General features: G+C 37.5%; 1 protein-coding gene across 1 annotated transcript; it reads left to right on the top strand.

Moving 5' to 3' along the window:
- PANK3 (pantothenate kinase 3) lies at nucleotides 1-26,135 on the top strand. The gene is made up of 7 exons (XM_081034987.1): nucleotides 1-336; nucleotides 9,227-9,579; nucleotides 11,939-12,192; nucleotides 14,512-14,688; nucleotides 16,224-16,347; nucleotides 18,728-18,853; nucleotides 19,886-26,135. The coding sequence occupies exons 1-7, from the start codon at nucleotides 309-311 to the stop codon at nucleotides 19,934-19,936; spliced, it is 1,113 nt and encodes a 370-aa protein (XP_080891113.1). The 5' UTR covers nucleotides 1-308; the 3' UTR covers nucleotides 19,937-26,135.
- The last annotated feature ends 636 nt before the right edge of the window (nucleotides 26,136-26,771 follow it).

Below are 26,771 nucleotides of genomic sequence, written 5' to 3'. Positions count from 1 at the left end.
AGTGCGGCGGCGGTGGCTCGGGGACCCGGGCCTTTTGTTTGGAGCGGCTGCAGGAGGGGGGGCCCCGGCGCGGCGAGGCCCGCGGCCTTCCCCAGCTCCCTCGGTCCGCCGCCCCTCGCAGGGGTGGGGGGCCGCCCCCAGGCTGGGCCGCACCGCGGCCCGCTGCCCCGCCCTAGGCCCGCCCCGCCTGCCCGGCCCAAGGGGAGGGACCCGCCGGGCCTCGGCGCTGCCCAGCCACCTCCGGAGTCGCCGCCACTGCCCTCGGTGCGCTGAACCCGCGGCTGCCCCTCGTCCGCCAGGCCGTCGCCATGAAGATCAAGGATGCCAAGAAACCTTGTAAGACGGGGACTTGGGCCCTCTGGGTCGGGAGAGCACCGTGGGCCCGGCTGGAAGCCCCCGGCGGAGCGGCCTGCTTCCAGACCCGCCGCTCGCGGGCGCCTGGCGGGGGTCGGGGTGGAGGGGCCGCTTCGGCCTGGGTTCCCGGCGCCCTCCCCGTCCCCCGCGCTTGTGCGACCGCCGCCCGCGGCCCCCGGCCCTTCTCTCCACTTCCCCCTCGCGCTCTGGGAGGTGCCGGAGGGGATGTTTGGCTCGAGCGGCCGCACCAGTGCCCCCTCTGTGCTGCCCGTGCAGCCGGGGTGAAACGGGTGGTCACGGCTGTCACATGGCGCAGGGGCAGGTACCACCCGTTCTTAGGGATTTCTGGGCTTCCTGCGCGTGTCCTTGAGATCCGCATGGGTTCCCGGGAGCTGTCACTGGAGTTAGAATTGCAGCTTTTAAACATACACGCTTGCAACCTGCTAGCGGTTTTTTGTTGTTGTTTAGCAGAATAAGGAGTTGCTGCTTGTTTTTTTAAAAACAACCAGGAACACAAAGAAAACCCGCGATGTTTCCACCAGTCGGAGCTAACCTCTGTGAGCGGTTAACGACTGTGAAACCATTATTAGGTATTTCGGTGGATACTAAGGTTTTTTTTTTCGTATGCCTGCACATGTATGTACTGTTTGAAGACGTTCTTTCCATGTTTTCAGAGGACAGGTCAGCTTTCCTTGGCTTCCTTGTGGTTTTAGCCTTCTAAAACCTTTTGCCTCTAAATGGTTTGTTTGATCCCTCAGCCCGTTGTGACTGCCGTCCTTTGAGTCCCTTCTAACAGCAACCAGGAATGCGAGGACGCGTGCTTGTGTCTCAGAGCGGGGGTGATGCTTTGCAGTGTTCAGAGTGTCCCATGTGATCTTTCCAACAGTCCTAAGAACTCTGTACCAGGGAAGCACCATCTTTTCCCACCCGTCAAGGTTCGTGTAACCCTCAAAGGACAGGACACATACCAGAGCACTCTGAAAACTGCTAATTGGTACTTAAATGTGAGATGATTTGTTCTGAATTTTACGGTTGAGTAAGTTGAACTTACTCAGTCCTGGAGTAACTTCCAAGGCTAAGCCGACCAACTCTGTGCTAATGAAGTTCAGGGCCTGAAGTCAGCTGACTCGTAGTCTAGTAGTGTTCTTACTTCTGCGCCCATAGGGCATAGTCTGAGTACCCTGAGAAACACGGACCTTTCTGATCTGGTAGTTATAGTTGCTAGTTTAAAGACATCAATGGGGATTTCTCATGATAACTAAAGAGTTTTGTTCAAAGAGTATAAAATAGTGATGTGAGGGCTTAAATGACAAAGTAAATAGAAACGCTTCCAATTTACATGTGCTGAATTAAACTAATCTTGAACAGATGCAGTATGTGATACACTTGGGCGTCTTCCCTCAACACATACATTTTTCTCTGCTTGTCTTGGAATTTCCATTTAGTATAATGAGTTTGACAATGACACGCTCAGATTCTGACTCTTAGGGGTTTTTTTGTTGTAATTTTTTCTTGCCGTGATAGTGATTTGGTTACTTAGATTTGGGCAAACTTATAATAAGGTGTGAAAACCACCTCTGTCAAAGGTTTTTGGAAAAGATTAAAAGTTTATAAAATAAACATTAGTTAGAGAAATAAAAGGACACCTATTGTTCAAAAGTAACTTATCTATTACATTGTGAGACCATTAATGTTAAGATAGGGTCGTGCTGAAAACCTAGTCAGTTAATTTGATGTAGTTTAAAATATCATTTTCAGTTCCTTATATGTAAAAGGTGATTTTACTGCTTACTCAGTTCTTTATGTAAAAATAAAGAATATCTTTGTGTGTATGTTAAAGGAAGTATGAACTGCCCTGGAAATACAGAGGGTGCCAAAAAAGTGTAGACACATTTTAAGAAAGGAAAACTGTATTAATCAATACATACCAATAACAAAAGATGACTACAAGTCACGTTTGACTTCTGTAATTACAAGAGGGGCTCAAAGTGGTTACCATCCATGTACTTTTCATATAGTTTTTTCCTTTCTTAAAATGTGTATACATTTTTTTGGTACCGTCTATAACTGGAAAGTGTTTCTAATTTTTTAAACCACTTGAATTAGCTAAAGATATTTGTTTTGTTTTTTGAGTACTTGTCTAGGTTTTTTTCCCCAATAATTATAAATTTAGTGAGCCCTTAGTATGTGTAAGGCACTATTTATATGTATTGTACCTCATTTAGCCTGTACAACAGCACCAGTAACTAGCTTTATCTCATATTGGTTGAACAAACAACTATGGATTCACACACTTTCTTACATTATTCCCCTAAGTGTTAGAAAACATTTGCTTTTCGCTATATCTCTAATATATTACCAGGTTATAAAATAAATGTGTGTGTTTAACTAGAAAATTTAAAAAAAAGGAATTGGTTTCATCCTCTAGGTTGTATAACTAAAAACTTAGCATTTGGAATTGTGTGTTAATTCAACTCCAGGGTAAGGATGAAATCAAACATCAACCTAATGAAAAATTTTGGCTAGTTAAAATATGAGAACCAAAATAATGGCAATGTTTGTTTGCTTTGACTTTACTTGTGTTTTTCATACTGCTTAAATATTAGATATTAAAGATATTAAAAATCTGAACAATCATGTGTTCCTCTGTACCTTAACTGACATAATTTTTTAAGCAAAACTTTTGTTTACCCATACAGCATGTGACGTGATTAGCAAGGTGATAGTAAAATACATACAGTATATATATGTTTAAAAATTGGATATGATACAGTTTTTGCATCTGGCTTTGCTAACCCAAGCAATAAAGTACCTGAAGTTTTTGTCAAAACCAGAGAGAAGTATTTAACATGTTTGTAGTGAGCATCTGTATAATTTGGTTGCCCTGTTTGTAAATGGAATCATTACTTGAGAATTATCACTTCCAGAAATCATAGGTAGGTATTAAACTTACAGACCGTGGTCTCAGAGGAGGTTTTGTGAACTTGACCCTGAAAGCAGGGGAAATGAAAGCAAAAATAAATGAATGGGACTGTATCAAACTAAAAAGCTTCTGTACAGCAAAAGAAACTATCATCAAAACAAAAGGCAACCAACTGAATGTGAGAAGATATTTACAAATGATGGCTCTGGTAAGGAGCTAATACCCAAAATATGTAAAGAACTCATACAACTAAACAACAAGAAATCCAATTAAAAAATGGGCAGAGGATCTGAACAGACTCTTTTCCCAAGAACACATACACATGGCTAACAGAGATCTGAAAAGATGCTCAGTGGAACTAGGTATAAGGGAAATGCAAAACAAAACCATTATGAGATACTCTCACACCCGTTAGAAGGCTGTTATCAATGAGGGAAGAAAAAAGTGATGCAGAGAAAAGGGAACCCTCGTATACTGCTGGTGGGAATGTAAACTGGTGTAGCCACTATGGAAAACAGTACGGGGTTCCTCAAAAAATTAATTATAGCGCTAGCATATGACCTCGCAGTCCCTTTGACAACACTTATAAAGATATATGCACCCCTGTTTCCTTGCACCTTTATTCTCTATAGCCAACACATGGAAACAAGTGTCTTTTGACAGATGATTGGATAAAGAAGATATGGTACATATATACTCGTATCATGGAATCTATTTAAGCCATAAAAAAGATGAAATATTGCCATTTGCGACAGCATGGATGGGTCTTGAGAGTATCATGCTAAGTGAAAGAAGTTAGATGGAAAAGGACAAGAACCATATCATTTCATTCATGTAGGACGTAAAAACAAAGCGACAAACTCAGACCGCAATATGGTGGTTAAGGGGGTGGGGGGAGGAGGAAGAAGGTTAAAGGGGTCAAATATAAGGTGACGGTTGGCGTCTAGACTTTGGAGGTGAGCAGACAATGCATTATACAGATGAGGTATTAGAACTGTACACCTGAAACTTACATGTTATTAACCAATGTTACTCCAATTTAATTTTAAAAAAGGAATTACCATTTCTAGTAGATAATAAGGTGCAATTGGATATGATAGTTTTTGATAACACCATGGATATAACTAATTTACCAAAGGTAGGGGGTGAGGGATTACTTGGAGCTCTTCTAAGGAATTATAATATGTTAAGATGTAAGGAATTACAGTGTGTGAAGATGTTTTTTTTTTCAGTCTGTTTCAAATCACCAACATTTTTATTTGGAATGATTATTAGGAAGAGTGAAATTTCTTTTATCCAAAAACTTGAAACATCTGGAATTTACGAGTATACATGCCCATTTTAGAATTGTGTTCCTTAAAATAATCCAATAATGTTTTGAACATACTCAGCATTTGGTTTCTCTCAGCAAAAGAAAAATTCTAATTTGACATAGTATCCCTTTGGGTTAAATCTGCATTGGGCCAATAACAATTAAATGATTCTCCTGCCATCCCTTTACTGATACTTAGCAAGATACCAAACTTTTGTAACAAAGCTTTTAAGAAATTATCAGTCTGCCCTTGTGGCTAGATATCTAATGATGTTTAGTCATTTAAAAACATGATCGGCTGAGTTGAATTGTAACTGCTTTTCTTATTTGGAAAAAATAAAAAGATGATCGGACATTTTGCATACATTATCTGATAAGAAACATAATTTTTGGTAGCACTATCCTTATGATAGTTTTGGATATTTTTGCAACATACAGGGAACTAGTTGTAGGCTCCAATCAGAAACAATAGAAGCTACTATTTTTTGAAGACCGAATATACAGATCATAAGAGACTCTAGGAAATTCTCAGTTTCGAGAAGGTAATGTATATTTGCCATCATCAAAGTACTTATTTATATTTATGGAATGTGTTGTTTTGTTTTTTAAATGTGTATTTTGGTTCACTTTTCACCTTGGCAGTAGATAATTTTATTCTTAAAAGAATAGGAAATGTTAGGTTATGTGCAGTTAGTAGGCTTCTTATGCACTGGTCACCTATTAACCTGTCCCTTGGCTACAGCCACAAAGTTAGACCCTTGCCTGATGTCTTAGGAAACTGACATTTTTCTTACCTCATGGAACTATTACTGGACCTGTGGTTGTACTTAATAACCTTAATATTTTCATACTTTCCTTGCAGATAATGTTTGGGCTCCGTGCCCTCTCCCCCTCTCATTTTGGTTAGTGACAACATGACAAACATAAAGGTGTTTCTTTTGTTGTTTTTTCCCTAATGCACTGAAAAATGTAAATGTGCCTAATTAGACCAATTGCTAAATGACAGGATAGATCGTAATTAAGATTTGTGTCTTCCTGTTCTTGGAGCCTCCCCCACACTTTTTCTTGGTGACTGCTTCTGCGGCCTAAGGAAATGAATCCCAGATCTGCTGAGTCGGAAGGCTCCCTATGCAAAAGATGGCTATTACCAACTTTTTTTTTTTTTTTTTTTGGAACCATTGGCAATACTGAGTTCTCTTTCAGTCCCTACCTTCCAAATAGTAAGAAAATTGTGGTAATTGAGATCTGCTAGAAATAGAAGGGACATGTAATGTTTGCATATTATGGTTACTAAGAAATTTGTTAGCTGGCCTCTCTAGTTATCCTTCATTTAAGGACAGCGCTGATAGAAAAGACAGACGTAGCTAATAGACTAGATGTGAGATGAGTCTTGGGCTTTTTGCATTGTTGGTTTAAAAAAAACCTATCTCTGTGGGCAATACCCGTTAAGGAAATGTAATCATTTTCCAATTTAGTTACTTCAGAAAACCTGTTTCTCTAGTGGAATATACATACAAACGAGCGGGTCCCACAACGGTTTAAAATTGAGTGGTAATGTTCTGTTCTGTTTCATGAGTTCCTGGTTGTGATGGTTATTCTTTGTGCCTTACGTACAATATACAAATTTTATAATTTTCTTCAGTACTGAATGTAATTTAAGACAAATGAGAGATGCAATGTACTGTAATAATATAGCTTCGTTTACAGGTGTTTTACTTTCTCTGTAGTGTTTTTGAGGTAGGACAAGTTTGGTTGTTTCATGAAACTAGATGAACAAAAAGCCTTGTAAAGAAGAAGCAGTGGTAGGTTGTGGATTTTCTTTATCATTTTATGATAGTTACACCCAAACAATCATTTTCTTTCTAGGGGAAAGAGTCAAACGACACTTTCCAGCAGTCTAGACTTTAAAAATAGGTTTTCATTCAGTGAGTCTTTCTACTGCCCACCCCAGAGTTATGTCTTTTGGAATTGGCTGCTGATATATCTTGGGTCAAAAACCTTGGTGCTCATGCATAAGCTTTAGAAAATCAGATAATTTCTCACTCTCCAATATTTTACTATAAACTTGAAATGTTTTCCTAGGCAGTAAGGTTTCTTTGAAACTTAATTCATGGTTTTATGTAAGAATTCAAAGTTCTTCACATAGGTTGACGGGAATTTTTGCTTCGAAGTTCAGGTATTTATTACCTAGGAGCAAAGAGAGGCTTTCGACTGAAAATAAAAATGGCATGAACTTTGAACCTGGTAAGGCTTCAGCTTTGTAGTTTGCTCTCTGAGTAACATTTTTATTTGTGTGTATACTTTGACATCTGTGTGTTTGAGACTGATGAAGGAACAGAAAGAAAAACTAAAAACGTTAAATGATTTTTAATGTGTTTTGAATTTTGGAAAATAAAGGTTTTTAACTTAGTAATCTCGCCTTATAGAAATTTTTCTATCCTAAAATGTGCTTCATGTGGCAGTAGTGATTTCCACACTCCCCTCCCCATGCAGGCAATAATCGAGTATCAAATAGGGAGAATTCATTTTGGTTATGTAACCGCAGAAGGACCCCTATTTTATCTAATGCCCAACGAAAAGTGTCCTAATTACACATCTGTTCAACAAATTAAGAAAATTCTGAAGGAATCTCTAGTGTATTGGATCAATAGAGCTATTCCATATTGTTTTCTTTAAATATGTTTGTCTAAGCAACCACTTGCCGTGAATTTCCCCTCTAGCTGCTAGTATTGCTGCTTGCTACTAGTGACTTAATTTGAATTTGGGGGAGAAAGGTGATATGTAACCTTTTACATGATGAATCTCTTAAAGCAGGAATTCTGGATTTCATGAGTAAAGTGAAAGTAAAATGTAGTGATACCACATTTCTTTTTATCTAAAGATATTATCATATGGTTTCTACTTTTTTTTAAAATTTCAAATAGCCTGTCGTTCATTTCAAGAGATTATTATCTAAGATGGCCTCCGTTGCTAGCCACCCAACAGAGTTGAGAAAATTGAGTCCGGTTCTTCTGCATCTTAGTTGTTTACACAAATCTACATGTGACATAAAAAAGGGTCTTGCTGCCCTAGCTTCCCAAGTGATGTTCTAAAGTCATTTTACATATATATATGTATATATATACGTGTGTATGTGTATATATATATATACATATATATATGTGTGTGTGTATATATATGTATGTATGTATTTCTAAAGATTGTCCTTAATGTAAGTACAGCTGGATCTGCAACTTGGGTTTCAAATACAAAAAATAAACTAGCTATTTCTCCACCAGAAGATAATGAGAATTACTCCCCCCTCATCTTCAGTTTCATTTACTAATTTCAATAAATATAAATTCTGAAATAGAGAAATGTAGAGAATGCTTTCTCATTGAATCATGTTGACTTTCTAATGGTACACATGTATCAAATAAATAAAATAGGAATAATTAAGAAACAATGTAGAATTTTAGAGGGAAGTCGTTTTCTTTTACAACTTTTACATTAAAAATTATTAATACATTTTATCAGGCATTTTGTAATCTACGTATCTTAAGTCTTAAATTATTTTTGAGTCTCTCTCATAGTAATAAAAATCCCAGAGAATAGAAACAGACATTGAGGAAACAGATTCAGAGGTTATTGGCGTTTCCAAAGTCACATGGCCCACTCAGTGAGAAAGCCCCATGTCCAAACCCAAATACATGGCTTGCCCCCCCAAATGTGCTTGCCCCCAAGTACACTTACCTTCAATATTATTAATAGCTAATTTTATTAACCAGGTTACTAAAGAAACCTAATATGCTCAATAAGCAAAGAAAATATTTTTTTGGTTTTTTTCTCCCCATCTTCCACCACCCCCTTCCCTCACTTAGGTTCAATCTGTTGTTTCTCAGTCTAGTTGTGTAGGACACAGCTCCCTGGCCCATGTTGGTGTTATGAGGCTTGTGCTCCCTCCAGCTGCCGGCCACTCACAATGACTGCCTGCTGCTCCTGACAGCACGTGGTAGCCCACGGCAGCACATGCTGGCTGCTGGCTGCTCCTGGCAGCCAACGGCAGCCCATGGCAGCCCAGCTCCAGGAAGAGCCATTGTTCACAGTCTTAGTTGTAGAGGACGCAGCTTCCTGGCCCATGTGGGAATCAAACCAGCGACCTCGGCGTTAGGAGCATGGCGCTCCTACCACCTGAGCCACCTGGACGGTCCAAGATTTCTTTTTAAGGAAATACTTATCCCTGGAGTGTACCTGAAGTGATTATTGGCCAATTTTATTACATTAAAATCTTTTTAGAAATGTTTTCAAGCCCTAGGTGATGAGCTATTTATTTAAAACAGAATTGGCCCAAATTTTTCACATGGTAAGGATTTCATAAAGGAAAAGGAAAGCCTACCATACTGGGAATTAAAAGGCTCTGGGCCAACTATATCAGCATACTATGTTAGGAGTCTTTAGAAAAATACACAACACTTTGAAGGGGAAAAAGTGAGCTGCACATAGAAGATACGTCTTACCCCAAACTATTACGGACTGAATTGAATGCAGGATTGCAAGTAAAGGAAGTTTGTGGCTAATGAACTAGTTCCTAATTTGCATTTCCAAAAATATCTTTTTATCTTTCATTCTTTTTGTTGTTTTTTTTTTTTTATCCACAGCTTTCCCATGGTTTGGCATGGACATTGGGGGAACTCTGGTAAAGCTTTCATATTTTGAACCCATTGACATCACAGCAGAGGAGGAACAAGAAGAAGTGGAGAGCTTGAAAAGCATCCGGAAATATTTGACTTCCAATGTCGCATATGGATCCACTGGTATTCGGGACGTACACCTTGAGCTGAAGGATTTAACACTTTTTGGCCGAAGAGGGAACCTGCACTTCATCAGATTTCCAACCCAGGACCTGCCTACTTTTATCCAAATGGGAAGAGATAAAAACTTCTCAACATTACACACGGTGCTATGTGCTACAGGAGGTGGTGCTTACAAGTTTGAAAAAGATTTTCGTACAGTAGGTATCTTTACTCAGAGCCAAACATTGATACCCACTCACTTCAGTTTTTAAAATAGGAGGCTAAGTTTCCATCTGGCCTGTTGCGTACATTAGTTCTTCCTGCTGACGCAGAGGAAGTACGTATTTATGACTAGTCTTTGATTTGGGGCATTTAAATACCTTTATAGGATTAGTGAAAATTGCCCAGATTTGGGATCATTGTTGTATGTAATATTTGGTAAAACCTGCTAACTTTAGAGACTGCTACAATAAAAGGGACTTCAGTGAATTTGGCAGTGTACAAAGCCAGATGTAAATGGGGCTTCAGTTACTTTCACTATTACTGTGTGCTGTGCTTGCCTGTCATCTCTCCCAGGGCCATCTCCTTCCCAAACCCCAACTGAAGCCAGTGTCTTTTGATTAGTAGACACCTGATGGAAAGTTCGTTAACCCTTTTTCCCCTGGTTTTATGTTGTCTCAAAGGCGGCCATTTGGATATGGCAAGAGGACTGTATAAGTGTTGATTTGAGGTATATGCTAATCGGGGTTTGCCAGGCTTCTAGTCCTTTTCATTAGAACAAAGATTAAAAAGTTGGTATTTGGGGCTACTGAAATTTGTTTTCCTTGAAAATATGCATGTATACCATTTAATTTCTCAATTCATAGAAAAGTCTGTTACTAGAACATAAGGGATCACTTACATGGCTTACAAGGAGTGAGCCCCTAACAATTTGGGATAATTTAAAAGTCTAAATTTTTATTAAGATTTTTTTCTTTGATGGATAATACTGACTTATATTCAACGTATTGAGTTATTTGGACATAAATTTCAGGAATCTGAGCCCAGTTTGGTTGGATATGTTTGCCAAAAGCAGTGAAAATAACTGGCATCCACACGTGGACTTCTGATTTTTTTCTTTTAAAGTATCAGTTCTTTTCTAGTGATGAGTTTCTGTAATACTTGTTAGTATTGATGCTCAATCATTAAGATAATATTTGAGCATCTAATATGTGTCAGTTACTGTGCTAGATAGACACTTTGCTGGGAGTAACACAAACTTAGCCCTCAAAGTGCAGTATTCTAGACTACACAGATTAAGTAAATTACAAGTAAGAATACAATGCCTTATAATTAATACTATTGTTATGGAAAGAGGTGCCATGGGAACACCAGAGGAGTGCTACATAAGTCCTAGAGAATTGAAAAGCTTCCCAGAGGAAGTGTTATCTAAGTTGAGGTCTTTTATAACAAATATTTTATAATAGACTCTTTACTAATGAATTTGTAATGAATTTAATAATTTCAAACTAGTACCCAAACTGTAACATGAAGATAGGAAATTAAGACACACACGCACACACACACACACACACACACACACACAAACCTACACTGTGTTTCCCCAAAAATAAGACCTAGCCGGACAATCAGCCCTAACGTATCTTTTGGAACAAAAATTAATATAAGACCAGGTCTTTAATGTAATAAATATAATATAATATAAATAATATAACATCATTAATATAATAAAATATAACACTGGGTCTTATATTAATTTTGGCTCCAAAAGACGCATTAGAGCTGACTGTCTGACTAGGTCTTATTTTCAGGGAAACAGGGTCTGTATGTCAGTAGGTAGATCCTCTGGTCGGAGCACAGGAGAGGGTATAATGACGTAGTTAGATGCTGCACATACATAGATTCACCGTGAACTCTAAAGCTCAAATCCTAGATTTGATACGGTATGTTTTATTGAAGAATCTAATAACATATATGTTGTTGCTTTTGAGATATAACTTTATAAGAGGCTAAAACCACACTTGGTAAAATTTCAAGCAATAAGAAGTACTCCCTCAGTTTATTTGGTGGTTGCATTCGTAGCAATTTAGTGTATATTACAACCATGTAAATAAGACTATGTTTATACACACAGATAGATAGATAAATAGTTTGTGCTTACATAGGCTCAGATATGGTAACTATAAACAGATTTTCCTCTGCTACCTACAAAATGTCCATCAAAACCAAGATAATGCTGGAATGGGATAATTCTGGGTTTTGCACAACTGCCCCACCCTTTACAGGTGTCTAGCATCCTAAGTCCCCGCCTCTAGATTTTATTTCTGTCCTCCCCTCTCCCGCATCTTTGTAAAAACTAAAATGTCTCCACACATTTTCAGAATGCCTCCAAGAGGTACCAGCACCATCATTGAGAACCGCTGGACTCGATGAAGTCCCATAGAGATTCTGACACGAAACAAGACAAGTGAAACTGATTTTGAAAATTATACAGTATAATTGACTCAGTATTCTGAATGCTGTTTTTCGTTCACTCTGTAAAACATTTTTCCTTTTTTCTTTGGTATTATTTTACAGATTGGAAACCTCCACCTGCACAAACTGGATGAACTTGACTGCCTTGTAAAGGGCTTGCTGTATATAGATTCTGTCAGTTTCAATGGACAAGCAGAGTGCTATTATTTTGCTAATGCCTCAGAACCTGAGCGATGCCAAAAGATGCCTTTTAACCTGGATGACCCCTATCCACTGCTGGTAGTGAACATTGGCTCGGGAGTCAGCATTTTAGCAGTCCATTCCAAAGACAACTATAAACGAGTGACTGGGACAAGGTTAGTAACCGTTTTCTCTTGCAGCATCCATATTGCTTTGCACACAGAAGTTGTAAAATCATTACATTAATACTGGCTTCATCAGGAAAATAACGTGCATTTGGTTCCACAGCAAAAATGTGGATGTGCAAATACAGGTCAAAGTGTTGCTGATGATACTATTGTATCAAGTGTGTGTTACCGACTCAAACTAAAATCGTTAAACATTTGTGCTTGGTTAGCATCAATTGGCATTAAAATTTCCATAATGTCATGAGTGAAGTTTTGTCTGGAATGATACCAGTAACTATTTTCCAAAGCGTTTTTCTTTCCTTATTTTTCACTTTTTTATGGATGTATTTCAGCCTAACGTTTGCTACGTGCTAATTTCATGCACAGTACAGGGCAACACTATAGTGAATTCTTACAGGATTAATTTAACAGGAGCTGTTTCTGGGATAATATTAATGTCCCTAATATCCTATCAAATTTTCTATACTACCTAAAACATGAATGTGAAATGAGAGTTTTAAATTTTCTTTATGATTCTGATGTCTATTTTATCAACTTTTAAGGAGGGTGGAGACGTCTATATTTAATTGAGGAAGAAAGATTCGGGGATACTTTAGATTGGTGTGTAGAAAAAACTCATTTCAGTTTTAAAATAGTCCTCCTACTTAAATGATACTTAAGTTTAATTAGTATTTCATTTCTGTAATGGCTAAAAATCTACCTCCATTGTATTCGTATGCCAGAGAATTATAGGGAAGTGCAGTAGTTTCCCCCTTCCCCATCCACGATTTTGCTTTGCACGGTTTTAGTTACCTGTGGTCAACTGCAGTCCGAAAATATTAAATCAAAATTTCCTGAGAAAATTTATAAGCTAGAAATTGCACACCATTCTGAATAGCTGTCTTGCTTCATCCAGTGTCGCCACGTGTTCACACTCCCTGCCCGTTCGTCACTTAGTAGCCAACTTGGTTATCAGATTGACTCTCAGTAGCCCAGTGTTTGTATTCAAGTAACTCTTACTGAATAATAATGGTCCCAAAGCACAAGAGTAGTGATGCTGGCAATTCGGATATACCAAGAAGTCTTAAAGTGCTTCTTTAAGTGAAAAGGGGAAGGTTCTTAATAAGGAAAGAAGAAAAAGAGTGTGCCGAGGTTCCTAAGATCTATGGTAAGAACGAATTTTCTATGCTTGAAATTGTGAAGAAGGAAAAAAAATGCCTGCTAGTTTTGCTATCATGCCTCAAACTGCAAAACTTACAGCCATAGTGCGTGGTAAGTGCTTAGTTACGATGGAAAAGGCATCAAATTTGCGGGTGAAGATATGAACAGAAAACGGGTTCTGATTGATGGCAACACGTTGCACCAGAAAGACTTCAGCAAGGGACCCCCTGACACGAGAGACCATAGACAGTCACATGTTTTCTTACAGTGCGTTGTTATCATTGTTCTGTTTCAGTATTAGTGATTGTCAGTCTCTTACTGGGCCTAATTTATACATCACACTTGATCATAGGTATATATAGCAAATAGCATAGGGTTCGTTGCTGTCTACAGTTTCCGGCATATACTAGAGGTCTCGGAATTCATTCCCTGCAGGTAAGAGGGGACTACCGTATTACCTTACTTAATTCTAAAAGACAGCAATTCAGCCTGTTAACTAAATTCCAACAGTTATTCAGGGATAGACCCTGTTAGAACTTTAAGTGAGACTAGGAAGCAAAGGTTTTGATTTTAGAAATTAGAGAGCACTTGGTTTCATTTTGTGAGCATAGCCAAAAGAATAACAGAACCAGGTAATTTCCATCACTAACATCATGACCTGCCTGATGTAAATTTCCTCACTGTGTTCATTTCTAGGTGATGTGAAATGTTAACGTATCACGCTGAATTGATTTCAGCCTTGTCAGGCCAAGTAAATGGGCCTTTCAGAAAATCATTTCCAGGAAGCCATTTAGAATTACAAGTTTTCTCCTTTTAATATGGTACTGATTTTAACACATTCCTTTTTAATGCATACAAAAACATTTATTTTTAGCAATTACAACGTATAAAGTATCAACTGAAGATAGTGGAAGATAAAAAGATCTCTTCCTGTCCTCATGCTATTTCCAGCAAGTGATGTATTCCTTCACTTTATTCTTTGATCTGACAAGTTTGGTTTTGCTAAGCATTGTTCATCTTTCCTCATTATGTTGTCATTTCAGCATTTAGCATTAGTACTATATTCTTTCTGTGTGTTTGTTGAGTAAATAAATGCTGTACCCTTTTACTTTGAAGAAAGAACACAGTGTATAAATGCAGCTCACCATGTTTCTTTACTTTCTTTAGCCTTGGAGGGGGTACTTTTCTGGGCTTATGCAGTTTATTGACTGGCTGTGAAAGTTTTGAAGAGGCTCTTGAAATGGCATCCAAAGGTGACAGCACCCAAGCTGACAAGTTGGTCCGTGATATTTATGGAGGAGATTATGAAAGATTTGGTCTGCCAGGTTGGGCTGTAGCATCTAGGTAAGTTTAACATTTATGTTGTGATTGAAGTTGCTTATTTATATCCAAAATATGTAAGGAACTCAATACAACTTACACACACACACACACACACACACACACAAATCTAATTGAAAAATGGGCAGAGGACCTAAATACACATTTCTGCAAAGAAGACAGACAGACGGCCAACTGACATATGAAAAGATGCTTAACGTCACTAATCATCAAGAAATGCAAATTAAAACCACAATGAGATATCACTTATCGTCAATAAATCAACAAATAACAAATGTTGGGGAGGTTGTGGAGGAAAGGGAACCCTCATGCACTGTTGGTGGGATTGCAAATTGTTGCAGCTTCTCTGGCAAACAGTTTGGAGTTTCCTCAAAAAATTACAAATAGAACTGCCTTAGGACCCAGCAATTCCACTTCTGGGTATTTATCAGAAGAAATCCAAAACACTAATTTGAAAAGACACACGCAGCCCTATGTTCTCTGTAGTGTCATTTGCAATAGCCAAGATATGGAAGCAACCTAAGTGTCCACTGATAGATGACTGGATAAAGAAAATGGGGTACATGTATACAATGGGATATTAGCCATAAAAAAGAATGAAATCTTACCATTTGTGACAACATGGATAGACCTTGAGGATATTATACTAAGTGATGTAAATCAGACAGAGAAAGGCATATACCATATAATTTCACTTATATGTGGGATCTAAAGAACAAAAAAAACAGTTTTAGTATATGTGCTGCCAAAGTGAGCACAGAACAAACAACAGAAACTCATAGATACAGAGAACAAATTGGTGGTGGCCAGATGGAAAGAGAGTTGGGAGAATGGGTGAAAAAGGGGAAAGGATTAAGATGTACAAATTGCCAGTTATAAAAACAGTCGTGGGGATATAAAGTACAGCATAATAGTGTAATAACTAGGTATACTGTCAAATGGCTGTTAGACTTAGGGAGGTATCACATTGTAAGTTATATAATGTCTAATCACTATGCTGCACGCCTGAAACTAACAATATTATTTGTCAACTGTAATTGAAGGAAGTTGTAAGAGGGCTTCCTCTTACCCAGTTTAGGTATTAAATTTTTAACACTCCTTTATTTTGAAAGTTAGATATTAAAAATCTTTCTGAGCGCACCCTATAGGGAAGTATTTTCATTAATTGTTGAGTATCCTTTCAATGTTTCTCTATACAAATAAATACATATCCTTACCCTCCTTTATACAGAAGGTAACATTTATATACCATTAAAAAGTGTACTGTATATACACTTCAACAGCAGTATATTCTATGGTAGTCTGTCTGCCTCCCTCCCTTTTCTTCCCTTACCTTTCTCCCTCCCTCCCCTTCTTAACAGCTTCATGGTATTTCATTGTTTGATGATGTTTATTTCCAGGATTTTGCTATGTCCATTTTGTAGATCAATGAGTAACCCTGTGTACGTGTAGATTTATTTGTAGGCTAAATTCCCAAAATGTATGAAATGTTGCTTTTGATCAGATTTGATTTTGTTTGTTTTCTCATTTCTCTGCAGTTTTGGGAATATGATTTATAAGGAGAAGCGAGAATCTGTTAGTAAAGAAGATCTAGCAAGAGCTACTTTAGTAACTATCACCAATAACATTGGTTCTGTGGCACGAATGTGTGCTGTTAATGAGGTAAGAACATTTATAATTACAGGAAAAATGTGAATTGGAGTCGATGTACATCTAGTCTGGCTTCTTCATGTTCCTTAAGGAGGCCTATAGGGTTGAGATCTCCTAACCCATTAAATCCCAAGACTCATTGAGTCTCAGTTGTTACATTACCTTTAAAGAATGTAGATTGCTCAAATCAGAAATAGGACAAACAGATATGTACCTTTCACCTTTTCAAAAAGAAATGCAGTCATGTGCTACATAGCTATGGGCATGTCGTGCCACTTAGCGATAGGCAATTTCATTGTGCAGACATCACAGAGCGCTCTTACAGAAGCCTAGAGGGTCCAGCCTGCTGCACACCGAGGCTACGGGACAGCCTCCTGCTCCTAGGCGACGAGCCCGTACAGCACGTTACACAAAACAACACAAGATTCAGTCAAGCACAAGGGAAAATGACGCAACCAAGAGACCTAGTAAACACAGGTGCACGAGGCTGCTGCTGGCATAATATGACATGCTGTTCTACCACGAGCTTTGTTTTTATAAGTAGTAAGAGTACACTCTAAAGTAACAATAAAACATATAGTATACTAAAGACATAAACCAGTAACATAGTTGTTAATCATTATCAAGTATTATGTTCTGTACACAATTGTACATGCTGTACTTTCATATGACTGGCCGTGCTGTAGGTTTGTTTCCACCAGCCTTGCCACAAATGTGCGTAATGCGTTGTGCTACAACAGTTAAAATGGCTGTGACATCACTAGGCAATAGGAATTTCTCTGGTCCATCATCTTCCGGGAACACCATCGTATATGCGGTCAGTTGTTGACCAAAATGTTGGCATGTGGCACATGACTATATACAAACTAAATCCTTTGAGGATGTAAAAGGAAAAAAGTGGGTTTTTTTGTTGTGTCTTTTCCTGCTGATGTGGCATTTGATGAGTGGAGTGCCTGGAAGTTTGCTCACTGCCCTCGGCTTCTTTACAGTGCTGCCTTGTTGCATGTGGATCAAGCAGCATTGTACAGGGCTATGAAGGCACGGAGGCTTGGTCTTCACACGAGATCTGCGGCTTTGACTCTTCCAGCTAGCTCATAGGCGCGTGGCTTTTATTTGAAGGAGGCTATACAGTTCTGCGTGCGTGTGATAGATATATTTCTCCACTGAATTTTTGTAAATGTCAAACACTTTTAAATGAATAGAGAATTTTGCTTTTTGAAGGAACCCTTCATTTGTTCATTCATTCATTTATCGAGTAAATATTTACAGAACATGCGCCAGGGATTGTTCTAGGCACTTGGGGTACATTTGTGAAGAAAACGATGATCTGGAGCTCACATTGATTCTAATGATGTAGTAAATAAGGAAATTGTTTAGTTTGTATTAGGTGACAAATGCTCTTTTTCAAAAAGAGAAAATCAAACAGGACAAAGAGAATTGAGAATAGACCAGAGTGGCAGAGGACAGATTGCTGAGTAATTGGGTGATTGACGGAAGCTTTTTTGAAATTGTGACCTTTAGGCAAAGATCTGAAGTTCGTGAGAGAATCATACATGTAGATATTTGGCAGGGGAAGAGGCTCCAACACAGAGAATAACTGTACAAACCCAAACTGATCCTCTGAATTATTCTGTTTAAATCCAGGGATACCTCAGGAACCATTAGTGAGTGGAATCTTAGCAGAGAGAGTGACCTGATGGGTTGGGCTGGGACAGAGAGTACTGGAAGCGGCACCCCAGTCAGTGTTGCCGGTAAAGTCCACGGCTTGCACGACATTGTTGAGCATACGCTGCAACATGCTGGCCAAGTTTACAGCTTGGTTTACCCCCAAGCACATTTAAAATACTCTTCCTTGGTTTGTCTCCTTTAATCTCATCAGTAACGTTTCTCCAAATGACTTTGTTAAACAGATTATTTCTTGGCCATTTTCAAAAACAGTCTCATCTATAACCATGTACTACAGTCTTTTCAGAACTTTTCCTTTTTAACATAGACTGTTTTTTAGAGCAGTTTTAGGTTCACAGCAAAAATGAGTGGCGAGTACAGAGTTCCCATATAGTCCTGGCCCCACGGGCACAGCGCCCCCTACCATCCACACGCAGCACCACACGGCTGCTCTGTTGCAGTCGGGGCGCCTGCACTGACACAGCGTTCTCACCCCACGTCCGTAGGTTACATTTGGGTTCACTGGGTGTATATCCTGTGGGTTTTGACAAGTGTGCAGTGACATGTCCAGAGCTAATTGTTAAATAGTCAGGATTATGGAGGTATGTACCAGGAGTTAGTAGACACTAATAAAAGGTAGTTTACGTTATTAAGTCAAGATACCTGCATTGTGAAATCTACGTCATAACTCTTTTTTCAAGTCATTTTCTTTGTTCTTTTCTTTTAGAAAATAAACAGAGTTGTCTTTGTTGGAAACTTTTTACGTGTCAATACTCTCTCAATGAAACTTTTGGCATATGCACTGGATTATTGGTCAAAAGGTCAACTGAAAGCACTGTTTCTAGAACATGAGGTAGGACAGGAAAGAATGTTTTGTGAATTTTAATATAATGCTTTTACATGCAGGTTCCATGTATTGCTTCTTGCTCTGTAGTTATAAGTAAACTATAAAACGACGATTTACCGGAGTAGTCCGTTGATTCCCTCACTTCATTTTGAGGTGGGGGGTTACTGGAACGTGGCAGGCACCCCATTAACACGAGAACGGCACAGTCCTTCTAAGAGAGTTATATCAAGTCTGTGAGTTCCTTACATGCTGGGGCTGCTTGTGTACTTAGTAGATGACTTGCTTTGTTAAATTGTTTTCCTTTTTTTCCCCCTCCCATGAGGTAACAAATGTTAAATGTGAACAATACAAAAATGTGTAATTTAGTAATGAAAATTGTTCTTAATCTTCCCACCACAACTTAACCTCCACTTCCGGAGGTAACCACTGTTAACATTTTGGAGTTTATCCTTCCAGGTTTTTTATTTATTTTTTTCTTTGGTATTTATTCACTACATCTAGTTAAATTCTGATCTAAGCAAATACTAATTCACATAATGTTTTGGATTAAGTAAACTTAGCTTGAATTACTTTGTTTCTGGTCAGTCAAAGGGATATATAGAAAATGTAATAACACAGAGTCAGTATTTGTTCTCTTAGAAGTGCCCTTTTTTCACTGTTGCTGCTCTGACTGGACAGATCAGAATGGTATATGAACTCTTGTGCAGCTCCGCGGGGCATGGGGTATGCTGTGAGAGTGGCAGCGGGAGCCATGGGAAGACTACTGAGGGAAGGGGATGGAGCACAGAACTGCGATAATAGCCCTAGAAGCGTTAGTGTCTAAAAGCCACACTTAAATAGGTATTGCAAAGGTATATATATATTGAGAATACAGTTAAAAAAAACTCTTTATAATAGCTGACAACACAGACATTGTTAATATCTGAATAGATGTTCTTAAATAGATTATAATATAAATATGTGTTCTTAATAGTAGTTAATGCTGTATGCTAATTTAAAAAGCTGTTCTACATTAATAATTGTTTTCACATTATACAGGGATACTTTGGAGCAGTTGGTGCACTTCTTGGGCTGCCAAATTTCAGCTAAAGCATCAGGTTTCTCTCTGCTAATAAATGTCATCCAAGAGGAACTGAAAACCAGAGGCATTATTACTGCATTGTTTGTCACTGGGAACCAAAGGATAAAAGAGGAGCACTATTCCTGTTGATTTTTAAATGTCAAAATGGAAAGCCGCGAAATGTTGCCATATTAAAAGAGAGAACTCGGTAACAGGTGAAGTATTTCTAATTGAAGTGCTTTCCCTTCTGTATATATTCAGTGTTAAATGCAATACAGCCTCTGATAATTGAGCTTTCTCTCAAAAAGATTTTCTATTTATTTTATGCAGCCAACATTACAGTACTGTATGCTCAAACACAAATCTTAAAAATCTCAGAAATGTTTAGCTCATGAAAATAATTGATTCTGAATATTTGTTACAAGTCTGTTCTATGTGTGTTTTGGTTACTAGTAATCAGGCAGTAACATTCCCTGTATCAAAATTAATTAAAATGGCAATGAAAGATGATCATTTTTATGTGATTTTAGAAATGTTAAAGCAATATTAATTTTCATTATTGTAGTTTTCCTAACATATCCCCCCTCCAAAAAAGTACTTTTATGTGATCTTTTCCCAGAAGTACCTTTTTCAAATGCCATAATTTAATTGAAATACTGTTAAATATTAGCCTGAATTTTAAGTGAATCCTAGAAAATGCACATATATGGTGACATTGCATTTTCTGTATTTTATTAATCAATACATTTAAAAATGTTTAATATTTTTTAACTGGAGACTTAATTACTTCTTTGAAAGCCCATTCGATGCAGTCCCAGGACTATTCTAATGGAGTATGGTCTGCATGCATTGGTAGAGTTCCGTGCGCTTCCTATCCCATACTTATCTCAGGCCCAGACTCAGTCAGTTCTGTTTAATTAGTTCTGAACCATCAAAGCTAAAGATTTCCTTCTGTTATGAACAGCAACAAAATCACGTTTATTCTAAAAGGATGTTAACAGAAATCTGAAAGACGAGTTGTTTTGAAACTGGGATTCTGAGTTTCAATAATTTGCAGAATTACAAAAGGATCAGTGTTTTATACATTCTGGTAATAATGGGATTATAGTTCCAAAATTTGTAAATCCTTTTGCCTTGGAATTTGTTCTTTATTTTGAATGATTTTTTATAATGTTATAATTTTTTTCAGATTTTCACTTTGACAGTAACATTTTGGAGGTCCAGTAGTTGAGTGAAGTTGTTTGAGACTGTTATTTATGGTTTACAAAGTAGAGAGACTTGGAGGAAAAGTTTGCCTCCTGAAATTACCAGGAAATCTGGATGTGCTCCGAAGAGCTTAAAAATTGTTTACATTACAGAAAGAAGTATTACGATGTGTTTTTACAGAACACACAGTTTTGCTCCTTGGAGAATAATTTTCATTAGACTATCAAGAGGTGCTTGATAAAGACATTTCTGTAGTTTTTAAATTTTGTGCTCAATTACTTAAAATCCAGTTTGCTTTACCTAAAGACATTAACGTGAATAACAGAAGAGAGTGGGTAAGGGGGAAAGTATGTCAAGGTAATTTTTAGAATTTAGAATATTTGGGAACTTTGAGTTTATGTCAACTAGTGGTCATTTTGAAAACCTACAATGACAAAAAGTTTCTTCCTTTAATGTTTCCATTGTAATGACTAGACATTTCAATCAAAGCTATCTATCCAGTCTACTTTAAAATTCTGTGATTTGGGCTGTACAAAAAGTGTTTATTTCTAAATGACAATAACTTCAAGTTATATTCTTGTGGCAAACTGTATATTAGCAGCTATGGGTTTGGGGCAGTCTTTAAGAAAGAAATGGAATGATCAAAGTCTGTGTAAGTTAATTTCATCAGTACTTCAGTTAATTTGGAACTGATTCATACTTCTTGTCCTTTGTAACTGAAGTTACCTGCTATAATGCATATAAGGGGAGTACCACCCCACCACTCTTGCTCTTGACTTTTCTCATGGGTATCCTAGAATCACTGGAATAATAACAGAATTATGATGCAGGCTGCCAAGATTTCTAGTTTTTTATTATGATTTCAAATTCCTTGTAATTGTACAATGGTGAATAGGTTTGATTCTAGTCCCAATCAACATAATGCCTCCGAGATGTGCGTTCTTGAAAAGAGCTAACAAATAAAATGTGAGCCATGTGTAATTTTTACATTTTCTAAGTAGGCATATTTAAAAAGTAAAAAGAAATAGATGAAATTCATTCTCATATATTTCTGTTGAATACAGTATATTCTCTATGTTATTTCAACATGTAATCAATATTAAAAGTTATTTAGGAGACATTTTACGTTCTGGCTTTTTTGTACTTAATCGTCAAAGGCAGTTTGTGTTTTGCATTTCCAGCGCATCTCCGTTTAGACTAACCACGTTTCAGTAGCCATGGTTCTCGGTAGCCACATTTGGGTAGTGGTTACTGTATGAATGCAGTTTTAGAACTAGTACTATGATGTATCCACTAAAACTTCATGAAGATGTGCTTTTATAGAATGTTTGAGGGGAAAATATGGGAAGCTTGTTTTTCAAATAAAGGGGGATAGGAAGTAGCTCATTTGGGCAAGTTTATTTTACCCAGACAAGTTGTATTTCTGACCATTCCAAAAACACCTGCCATTTCACCGTAGTGTGTACCATGTTTTCCAGTGATACTGATGGAGTTCCCCAAGACACATTCTGACTGCCCTCAGTCTCCAAAATGCACATTTCCTTCACTGAAGCAAATTTGATGATTCTAGGGACTTACATTTCCCCCCACTTTATCTAATTAAACTGTCAGAAGCCAATCGTAAAGGAGTAAAAAGAGGCCCTTTTAATTCTTCCTTGAGTTTTGTACACCCAAGAGAATCTTCTTTATACCTTTCGGATTTAATTTTCATTCCTAAAAATTCCGATAACATTGCAAACACAGGGAGGACTATCAATTTGTGTTGGGGCTTGGTAAAGAACAAGGTTTAGAACTTTCCACCACCACCCAAAAAAGACTGCCTTTTATAACCAGAGACTTGCACAAGTCGTGGCTTTCAGTTCTGCACCCTGACTTCTTCAAAGACAAAGTATTAGTTGACTCGGTTGCCTGTCGACACGGGCAGTTCCTCGCTCAGCTCCTCTAAATGGGTGGACTCTCAGTGTAGGTAGTCAGTGCCATTCTCAGTAATATATACGTGGTAACTGACAGTCCTTCAAGAGGGTCAGAATATTTGCCAAATGTTAGACTTTAAAGATTCCTGAGGTCTTGCCTTTGTGTGCCACTGTGATTGCTGTACAAGTACTGCTTCCTGACAGTTGCGTTTCTGTAAGCAAAGGATGCAGCTGAAAGGGAAAAGGTTTTCCCGTATGTCTAGCGATAAGCCTTGCCTCTAAGAGCAGTCCATCACATCTTGCCTTGATTTCTCAGGTTGCATTCTTGGGTGGAACGCTTAGTGAGGCAATAGCTTCCAGATGTCTTTCATAACCGCTGTTTTGTTATGTTCAAAATTTTTCATGTTTTATCATTTTTTTTTCTGGTTGAGCATGTAATGCTTTTTAATCTATTGCATTTGAGAATGTAGTTTAGAAACTCTCCTTTAAAGCCATGTGAAAAAAAATAATCACCAGGAAAGTGAGTGTGCATTATTTTGCATTTAACTTACTATTTTGTGGTACGTATAAACAAAAAAACTAGGAATATATTGCCTTTTTGTAATACTACTCTTTGACCTATTTAAGATGATTTGCCATGAAATGTCATTAATGTCCTATTTTCCCCAGTAAGTTTATTACAGTGTTTTATTCTAATACCGGAGGAATTCAGCCAACTTTTATCTATCATCAGATAATCTCACAAAATAATGTGCTTTATGCTACCGCCTGTTTTCAATACTTGAGACAGTAATTGTCTTATATTTTCTACTGAGCCTGGTAAAAATCATCAAAGACCCAAAAAAGTAATTTTTTTCTTCCTTTAGAGTATTTTAATAGCCTGTTAAAAATTATGGCATGAAAAGTCATTCCAGCTTTGCAGCCTTATCTAAATTTTGAGTAATTTCTACTTCCAGAAAGTTCACATCTTCTTAATGCGATCCCTTTTTTTGTATTATCTGTCTTAAGTGGTCAGTGGATGTGGGATCATAATTTCGTGCCATATTACAAACAACATCGGTTACCGGTCTAACTTCTTTGAATGTTATGTTCTTTATTTGTAAAATGAGGAGATTTGATTTGTTACAGTGGGATCATCAATTACCATCAGGATCCTGAGAAAGAGATTTTTTGCTTCATTCATGGCAGCATTTGGAATGACTAAAACAGCTTGTTCAGATAACTGGCATTATTTGTATATGTTGAACAGGTACTAGATTTTGAATTGTCACCAAACCAACAGAATGGTATTAGTTATTCTCTCATAATGTTATGTTACTGCCTGTAAGGGCCAAATAGGTTTACCTTAAAGTAATCTGAAGGGTTTTATGTACGAGTATGTCCATAAAAGTGTGTGTACTTTAATCTGTAAAGGTATCTGGAATTTTAATTGTGTTAACTTCAAAATTATATGGGCCTTATTATAACTTTTCCATTGTACAAAAAAACATCCCACTAAATCCATAGATATTTGAATATTAGGTATTTTGGGGGAGGATTTTAGTAACCTTTTCTTCAAACTGTTTATTTCTGAACATTGGGGATGTTCAGTGGGGATAGATACGTCATAAACCCCTCCTGGAATTACTTATTGCTTTTGTCAAACAATTTGTAGCGAAATTTATAAAACACGATTTTAATTACCTACAAGTTAGTTGAAATATTTCATTACGGATTATAGTCGTCTACTTCAAATGTAATGAAGACCTGAAACACTTTTATCCTTAGGGATGTCTGAGAAGAATCGGATTGGACCTGTGTATGACATTTCCAGTGTACTACTGAAAATGAATGTAGCCGTGAGCTGATAGTGGGACTTCAGATACTGAGTCAGTGCTGAGTAATGCAGAAGGGGGAAGTCAGGTGTTTTTCCCCCCCTTAAGAAAAAAATGAAAATCTTTACACTCTGGCTCTTTCTGTAGTCAGAGGTTATTTTTCTTTTAGATTTTCAGTCTTTGCCGCAGCTGCCACTAGTTTTGTGTTCAAAAGAACTAATGAGGAATGTGTTTTTCAAAGGAGTAAATGAAGTTAAAATTCAAGGTTTTGAATTGTATAAATATGCAAGTAAACTTCAATTCTAAGCTAGTGCTATATATTTTTTGTTACTAACATGTTTCCTACACTGCAGTGCTCAACAGTTCCAGTAGCTTTCAAATGAGACAGAGCTGCTTTTACAGAATGTGTAAAGTCTACACAAATAACGGAGGTAGTCTGAGATTATTTTAGCCTTACATCTGAATCACATGGATATTATACCAGCACAGTCAGTAGTTGTCGCAGATATTAAGCCATTTTGAAATTTGCCACTTTTTTCTGAGGTACTCTTTTTGGTTTACAACATTAAGAAACAGAAGATAACTTTATAGGCCCGACATCAGTATCCTCGTCTCCTTTTCCAAATAGAACTATTGGAATTAGGATGTAAGTCATGATAAGATAGTTTTATCATTTTTTAAATACATTGTGTGCTTTCACTTTTTATTTGAACTACAGTGAAACGTTTGACTTTGTAACTGAAGTTGTCTTAATTCTTCCCAGTTATTGACCAAATCATACATAGGTCTTTCTATGTGTTAATTTTACTTCTACAAGCCATTTCAGTTTAAGTTGCCTTATTCTCTCTATTGCATTCTTTTTGTCAAGTCTAAGGTTTGTCATGTTGGAATTCTCCTAACACTGCATCTGTAATGTAAAAATGTATGCTGGATGTACTACAGATTTTATTCATAATAAACTAAGCTATAGCCTATTATAACCTATAAGACATTTCTTGTAAATTGTCTAATTTATTTTTTCATTTGTGTACAGTTTCTTCTGTAAATTTTTAAAATATTTGTTGTGACCTGTTCTATAAACATTACCACACTCTTCCTTAACGCTTACTTGCATGAAAGAAACGGGTTTGGCTGGTTTGTATGTAAATACACTGTATGGCCTTTAAGCCAACTTCAGTACTCTCTGCCTTTTCTGTAGTTTAACTTTCTAGTTTTGTTCATATTCTAAATAAATGGTAAAATCATGCTTTTTTATTTCCTACTTTATAAATAAATTCTCTAAGTTGTTTACTATGTGTATCTTTTTATTATTTCTTTATCTTATTTAGAGATTGTACTCCCACGTTTCCACTCTGGTTAAATGTGAGGTTTCACTGAAATGAGCTATAGCAGAACGTAAACTCTGAGAGCAAGAACTTTGCAGTCTCGGTCACCTCTGGATCCCCCCAGTACTTGGCACGGAGAAGGCATTCAGGAAATATTTGTTGAGTGAATTAATTATGGAAAAAGTGTTATCTGTCTGGTCTGTGTAAGATAAAAGTAATTACAGTTTTTCACCACCTTCCTCTTCACAACATTAGAAAACACAAATGCAAGACTTTCATTTGTTAACATGTGAAAAGCTCTGCTTTTCCTTGAAATGCGGCCATGTTATCCCACACCAGAAATAAATGTGGACATCGCTTCTCCCCCTCTTAGCTGTGCTTCACAGGAGAGAAGCCAGAACTGTGATGCTTTGGTATCACAGTTGGGGGAGGGTTAGTTCACACGTTTTCTTTAAACCAAAACTTCATTTATTTATTTATAGTGAGCAATGCCTTTTAGATTTGCTTTATAAAAAAAAAAGGCATTGATTTTTAATACATGAGGAATTCAGTTGGAAAACTAACTTGTGTGTTTTCAAACCATATGATTGTCTAGACTTCATGTAT

This window comes from Rhinolophus hipposideros (assembly GCF_964194185.1).
Source record: "Rhinolophus hipposideros genome assembly, chromosome: 23".
NCBI classification, from domain to species: Eukaryota; Metazoa; Chordata; class Mammalia; order Chiroptera; family Rhinolophidae; genus Rhinolophus; species Rhinolophus hipposideros.
This window is presented reverse-complemented; position numbering and strand designations above follow the sequence as displayed.

Bases quoted from the DNA above. Each gene is read 5' to 3' on its own strand.
- PANK3 (XM_081034987.1), top strand. From the start codon at position 309: ATGAAGATCAAGGATGCCAAGAAACCTT. The intron at 337-9,226 runs GTAAGACGGGGA...TTTTATCCACAG, and splicing joins CAAGGATGCCAAGAAACCTT to CTTTCCCATGGTTTGGCATG. The intron at 18,854-19,885 runs GTAGGACAGGAA...CACATTATACAG, and splicing joins CACTGTTTCTAGAACATGAG to GGATACTTTGGAGCAGTTGG.